General features: G+C 36.5%; 1 protein-coding gene across 5 annotated transcripts in view; it reads right to left on the bottom strand.

The window, feature by feature from the left end:
• rasa3 (RAS p21 protein activator 3) overlaps positions 1-7,825 on the bottom strand; it is a 76,986-nt gene that overhangs the window by 34,012 nt on the left and 35,149 nt on the right. For all 5 annotated transcript variants that reach the window (XM_016456866.1, XM_016456867.1, XM_016456868.1 and 2 more), the window contains exons 4-5: positions 4,448-4,542; positions 1,724-1,800 (exon numbers count right to left, since the gene is read on the bottom strand). In XM_016456866.1, the coding sequence (XP_016312352.1) occupies positions 1,724-1,800; positions 4,448-4,542 (172 nt within the window). The remainder of the gene's footprint in view (positions 1-1,723; positions 1,801-4,447; positions 4,543-7,825) is intronic.

Raw genomic sequence — 7,825 nt, 5'->3', positions numbered from 1 at the left:
TATTTATAGTTATTTTCAAAGCTTCAATGTACTGTCAAAAAACCTTCATTATTGTTTATTTAACTCTAACAAATAAGTTCTTGTTAAAATTTTTTTTTTTTTTATATTTTGCTTATAATTTCTTCACAGGAGAGACTTGGTGTTGTTTCCAAACAAAAGGAAATGTATCAGTATTGGCCAAAATGAGTTGAAAAATATCGGCATATCGGATATCGGCAAAAATCCAATATCGTGCATTCCTAGTTATGAATTAAGCTTATTTGACTACAACAGTTCATATATCAATGTCGTAATAAATAGAAATAGCCTTAAATAATGTATAGTTACCGGCATCTTTTTGCCTCTTATGTGTACAGTTAATTTTTACACACGTGAATCACATTAAAAACGCCGTATAATAAGCAGATACCAGGGAACAAATTTAAACAATGTAAATAGTATTAATAGCATCCTACAAAATTAAAAGGAGTAAATCTAATTTATAAATATAATATTTTAATATAAAATATATAGATATTATAAACCGGTTGAAGTAAAAAAATAACATGATATTTAAAATATAATTAAGAAACATCTTATTTAAAGATTAATTGCACCTACAAGTTGCATTTAATACCAATCAGTTAATCTAAAAGTTGAGTGTGTTTTTACTAAATAAATAATTAACCAAATAAAAGAAAAAGAGCCCTTTTTGTCGATTTTCAGAATAACTACATATATACATAACTACTGTATATTGTGAAATATATCATTACCGTGAAATAAAATTAGTCATACCGTGAAACAGATTTTTGGTCATACCGCCCATCCCTCCCTAACCACATATGTTCAAAGTTGGTCTTAAAGGGATGAGTTTCCTTCTTCTGCTGAACACAAAAGGAGATATTTTGAAAAATGTGGGCCACCATACAGTTAGTGGTAGCCACTGACTTCCATAGTCAGGAAAAAAATACTATGAACTCAATGCTAGCGTAAAATGTTTGATTACCCACATTCCTCAAAATATCTTCTTTTGTGTTCAACAGAAGAAAGATATTCATACAGGTTTGGAACAACATAAAGGTTAATAAATTATGACAAAATGTTAATTTTTGGGTGAACTATCCCTTTAAGGAAGCCCTTTGTAATTCAGACAAATTACAGCAATTCAAACACTTGACAGTCATTGGTCAGATGGTCAGAAAGTCCCGCCCCCATATGCACATGATTAGCTGAGTTTGAAGCATCTCCGTGACTCTGAACATTAAACTGACATACTAGAAACTTTAAGCAGTTAAAAATAAAAGGTAAGAATTTAAGTCAATTAGTCAACCTGTATAATTAGTTGGTTGTTGGATGACAAAAACCTCTTTACCCTCTTTAAAGCATCACTGCTAAAAAATACTGAAGCTGCACGTGTGATTTCTGTTCAATCAAACACAACTGCAAGAATAATGAAAATTCTCGTCAGTCATTGGTCTGATGGTCAGAAAATCCCGCCCCAAAACTCACATGACTGGTTGAGTCAGAAGTGTCTCCCTCATTCTGAACATTAAATAGACTATAATTAGTAGGTTGTTGGATGACGAACATTACATGTACAAGAAACACCCTCACTGAAACAAGGAACATACTCGCTGAAGACACGCTCTGATCTTTCAGGACCTGAATCTAATAAAACACAAAGGCTGAGCTCTAATTGGCTGACGGGCAGCTATGTGGAACTTGTGATTGGCTGTCTCACCGTGTTGCCAGCTTGTGGCAGACGACTCCGCTGTCTGTGATGACCTCACTGAGACGCAGCTCCAGGTGAACCTTTCCCTGCGGAGGACAGAGAACAGCGTTACCATGGTTACACTCGCCACCCGCTGAGAAGGAGAGCGAGAGACAGAGGAACGGAGCATGAGAAACCAATGAAAACACAACCACTGCAGGGTCCCATGAGGCTGTGCTGGGATCAGGCTGCCAATGAGTCATGGGCAGCACACGTGACCGAACATGGAACATGGAAAACACTCTGGGTGGGCGGTCCTATGGTACATACCGACAGAAATGTGTCAACTGGTAAAGATTCTACTGAACTGCTCATACTGCAGCAGAATGTTTTTTTAAAAATATAAAACTATACCATTTACTATTACCATATAAAAATACTTTTAAAAATACAAAAATGTTTTTTTCATTAAATTTCTAGATATTTTCATTAAAATATAAACATATGTTACAGCACGCAGCTCTTTGTCACTTCATGAGCATTTTACCGTTTCTTTTGAGAAAAACTATCGTCATATCATATACAAACTGAAATTTAAAGGTCTTCATAGCAACCTGTCAAAATAAAAGTTTGGTTTTACTTGAAGAAACTGTGACATAAATATATTACTTAATGTAATGATTTTGTATAAAATCTATTAATTAGAGATGCTTTTCATTAGGGCTGGGACAATAAATCGATGCATCGCGATTCGTGGATCGATTCTGAGATTTTCATAATGCATCGTGATTCTCTCTCGAATCGATTCTGAGCTTAGTTTTTAACAGCAGATGGCGCTGTAGGCTAGTTTTTAACCACACACTCAAATGCTCACGAAGAAGAGCGCTTGTGCGTTCGGCTGAGTAATGTAAGTGGTTAAATGTACTTGCACATCGGCTTTTATGATGCGAGATTAATGTAAACACAGCCCACTGTGAACATCCTTGTAATTCGCTTCAACCTTTTCGAACTTTATGAATGATTATTTTAGGTTCAAATAGTGCGTCTGTAAGGAACTGGAAGCAAGCAGAATATGGCGATTTCTAAAGCACGCAGTGCCATCTGCTGTTAAAAACTAAACTCAGAATTGATTCAGAGAGAATCGCGATGCCTTCGGAAAATTAAAACGGAATCCAGAAAAATTAAAATGGGAAAAAAACAGAATTTGGAAAAAAATAAAACGGAATTTTGGGAAAAAATAAAATTTCGTAGGGCCCTAAGTTAGCCAATCAAAACAGTGGCCCGCCAACTTAAAACAGATCATTTCAGACAGAGGGTCAGAATGAGGATTGAAAATAATTGTTTTTCCGCATATATATAGCCTATATATAGTGTGTGTGCAAAAAAGATTACTAGTATTATAAGTGAACTTCAAGGAACATATTAAAAAAAATGTCATGATCCCTGTAACATCCAATAAAAAAGCAGCTGAATAAACCAATAGCTTCACTAGCTTGGTAAAACAACATGTAAAAATAAACAGAAAGACGTCGGAGCTCCAAATATCTGTTGTGAAACTCATCGCTTTGACATCTTTTAACCCTTCTGATATGTGTTTACGCACTTTCCTGTACAGTTCAGGTAGAGTCGTCACGGATAAATATTTTCACATTCATATTCAGCTCGATGGACTAAGAGTGTTCTTTAGAATAAAATCTCTGGAGATGCTTGATTAACTTGGTTCTGTTATAATTCGAAGTTTTATCACCACCCTACGGAACATTGACTTTGCAGATTTTGCAAGCAGCTGTCGAACTTGTTGGCATAGCTGGTGTGAAATACCTTTAAATAGGTGATCCTTTGGTTCACTCCATGCTGTTAGCTGCTCTGTGCACATTAGCTTGTTTGAAAACCGTCTACCGGTGTGCCGAGCCCGTTGTGAGCGCATGACATCACGCTGCACACAGCATAGAATTACAGCAAGAACTCTGTAAGCTTTCGGATCGTAATTTGATGTCATACACCGATCAGTCTGCGCAGCATCACTTCAAGTCGAACACACCTTTAGACTGAATAAAATGGCCCCTATGGATCAGGCCCATTGTCACGATACCCGATCTAGAATTATTCAATATCGGAGCCAATACCTGATACAAATATCGGATTGTAGGATCCCTAAAGCTAAGCTAATGAGCTGAAGCACCTTTCATCAGTGGAGGATTTTATTCACTAAATTATGAAAAATAGAAATGAACATATGATTATTAAAATAAATAAATAAAAATATAAATTAAATATTTTTTAAATCATTAAATTTCCAGGTACCGTTAGTGAGACATTAAATTATATTTTGACAGCACGCAGCTCCTCCTCTGAGCAATTAAACTTTCCTCTAGTTGAAACAAAGTGAAGCCTTGTGAAGAGGATGGGCCGCTCTTCCTCGAACACAGCACAACAATAAGTGCTCTATGGACAGAGTCTCTGGGCTCTTCATTACACACACACACACATCCTTCCTCACTCAGCTCTCGATGAATGCTTCTGTGTTTCTGAGGATCCTCTGCAGCTCCGGCAGAATCACTGTGAGAAGATCTCATTCAGCTCTGAACTACAGAACTGCATCAGATGTGGAAATGCAGTCAACGTAATTAAGTGTGAACGATGACACTGCTGTGATCCTACAGAAAAGAGCTCATGATCTAAACAAATACTGCGTCTCCTCATAAATCATGAGCGTTGTTTGTGCTTAACACACGTGAGTGTATGAAAACGTACCTGCACCTCTGAGTCTGCACAGACCGGCTGCAGCGGGAACCAGTGGTCTTTACCGTGGTATTTTTGCAGGTCTTCCTTCTTCACGGCCACTTTACCTGTAGAAACAACACAGATCACAGATCAGCTCACCACATGAACTGAAGCCTTGTTCAGACTGTCAGTCCAAATCTGATTATTTGTGTATCCGATTGGAATCTGATTTAAATGTTTGACTGTCCACACTGTGTATTGGAACTGTTCAGATCTGATTTGTGTGTCCCATGGTGCTTTTTCATTTTACTGAATATCTGCATTGATTTCTATGGCAACGACGTTGCGTTTGGTATGCCTACGCTAAAAACAACAATAACAGCAATACAGTTTGCAATACAGATGTTGTCTTACAACAGGACAACATGTTGCCATGCTATTGGAAATCAGTGTAGCTGTAATCATTCAGGTGTTCTGGGATTTTTAACTGTGCAAGTGGAACCGTAAACCTTTACTTGTGAAATCTTAATTTGTACATTTTTATTTGTTTGTAAAAATGTTTAAATATTTTATATTGGAAACATGAAAAAACAATGAAATTTCAACAACATTTTTTGCAGCAGTGCATGACTGTATCATAGTTTACAACCAGACAGCAGACAGTTCACAACCAGACAACATGGAGAATGTTGAACAGGGTAAGTTAACATATGGATCATCACATCAGTATACAAAAAATATGTCCACAGATACATTCATATAGACTTATTTCATTTGTTGCAGGCAACGACGTATTCAACTATAATAAAACTAATAATAGACACAGTTTTAAGGCATAGCAAGCTACAAACTGAAATCAATGTATACAACTAGCTGAGGTTTGCTGTACTTTATCCTGACATTACATGCCTGCAATCATTCAGTCAGGGACGACTGTACAAAACGTGCAAGGTTTGTGTGATTAAAATGTGCACTGCAAACGAATAAAAACTTTATAAACTGTTACGAAATGATGAACAAATGTAGTTTAGGCATAGGTTTGTGCAACCCAATAAATATATTTACCATTTTTTAAATATTCCATTAAACATGCTGAGATACAAGGAGTGCAAACTAAAATTCTCAGTTCCATGCACATGCCCAGGAAACTCTACCCTAGAAAACACCCTAGAAATTCCATAGCAACCACCCAAAACACCCTAGCAAATACCTAGCAAACACACATCCAGAAAATTCTAGAAACTACCTAGCAACCAACCAGAACACCTTAGCAACTACCAAGCAAAACATCAAAACAAGCACCCAGAACACCCTAGCACACTCCCTAGCAACCTAGAACCACTTAGCAATGCTTTATGAACCACCCAGAAAACCCTAGCAACTACCCAGAACACCCAAGCAAGTGCCCAGAACTACCTAGCAACCACCCAAAACACCCTAGCAACCACCTAGCAATGCCCTAGAAACCATATAATCACACTATGGCTCTTTGTCATTTTTGTGTTATACACGATCACATCTTCTGGGAAAGTTTCTAGTTAATGTTCAAACACTTTATCTGTCTTTGTTCTATGTTCTTTCACAAACATTCCCCTTCCTCCTGCCTCAATATCTTTTGTAACATATTAAGGCCTGCAGCCACATTAATCATAAATTAATGAATCATAACGATCTGGTAGGCCAAGCTGTGTGATTAAATGTACGAGCTCTACTGTGACTGGAAAAAAAAGTATGTGTAGAGGTATAAACTGTGTTTGCATTCACTGAATGGAAAAGGTTTCTGATGTCAGGATATTTCGATTAGGGAGCACACACACACACACACACGTATGTTGGGTTTCCATGTTTTATGGGGATATTCCATAGAAGTAATGGTTTTCATACTGTACAAACTGTATTTTGTATCCCCTTACCCTAACCCTACCACTAAACCTACAACTCATACAAAACTTTCTGCATTTTCACATTTACAACAAATAACATCCTGTATGATTTACTGAATAAGCTGTTTTCCTCATGGGGACCAAAAAATGTCCCCACAAGGACAAGGATTTTGGATATTGCTATCTTTGTGGGAATTTTTGTCCCTATAACGTAGGGAATACCTGAACCACACCTACACACACACACACACACACACACACACACTTACTCAGCTATCTAAATACTGACATTCCATATACTTCTATTGTTTTTATATACAGCTAGTTATACATACTGTAACACTGTAAACAATTTTTGTAATTTGAACAGTATTTTACTGTAATATGTACAATAAGATACTGTAAAATCTGTATACAGTATATTATTGTAAACAGCAAAGGATTGTGGGAAATTATTGGTCACTAGTGTAATTCTTCTCTACTGCAAATCCAGTATATTATTAGTATTTTTTGTTTTTGTTTTATGCAAAACTGATATATTTTTAGATGTTTTCACTTGTTAATAAAAAACTAGCCTAACTAATTATTCATCGTGTCATTTTTCATGTGGGGAGTGTTTTGGAGCCTTTTTTCTGACTGTCGGCCGGAACACCATCAGAACGGTGAAAACATCAACTGGTAAGTTAAGGTCACCTATATTAGTGTAAGTAAACTTTAGTTAAACCGAGAAACATCACGTTTGTATGTTCCGCTGCCTCTTTAATGCAAGTTAGCTAATCAGGCGGAGTCTGAGGTAATACTGAGGTAAAGTGAGTTAGGCAACACCATTGTTTAAGTGAAGTTTTTAAGCAGCATTTTTAAGTACTTATTTTGTTTTTTATCTTCAAGTTTGTGGTTCATGTCGTCTGCAACGTCAGAGGTGTATTTTGGAGCCTTTTCTTGTGATTGACATTGTATCGATGATAATAACATCAACTGGTAAGTTAACGTCAGTTAGCCTAAGTAAACTAGTTAAACACATAGAAGCATAACTTCTATGCTGCCTCTTTATCGCAAGTTAGGTCAGACAGACGTAACAACGTAAACAGCGAGCGAAGGTGAAATACTGAAGAAAACTGAGTTAAGAAAAACTGCTGTTAAATACATCTTTTGTATTTTATTTTCAGGTTTGGGGTCTTGTGGTCATGCCGGCTGCAACGGAGGTACATTTGGAGGAACATTCAGTAGAGAACATCAGGCTGTGGCTAATTTGGTACAGTAGGTGTATTTAGCAGTAGCATTCAAGAAACTGAACAAATACAAAAATAAAACACTATATACACTTCACTGTATAAATTATACATTGATTCTTATTAAAGGGGTCATATGATGCTATTTTAAAGATCATTATTTGGTGTATTTGGTGTAACAGAATATGTTGACATGCTTTAATGTTCAAAAAACACATAATTTTTCAAATACTGTACATTATTGTAGGTCCTCTATGCCCCACCTCTCTCAAACACGTCGTTTTCAACAAAGCCCC

This window comes from Sinocyclocheilus anshuiensis, unplaced genomic scaffold (genome assembly GCF_001515605.1).
Source record: "Sinocyclocheilus anshuiensis isolate Anshui unplaced genomic scaffold, SAMN03320099.WGS_v1.1 scaffold856, whole genome shotgun sequence".
Classification (NCBI taxonomy): Eukaryota; Metazoa; Chordata; class Actinopteri; order Cypriniformes; family Cyprinidae; genus Sinocyclocheilus; species Sinocyclocheilus anshuiensis.
The sequence above is the reverse complement of the archived record's forward strand: the minus strand, read 5'-3'. Positions and strand labels throughout refer to the sequence as shown.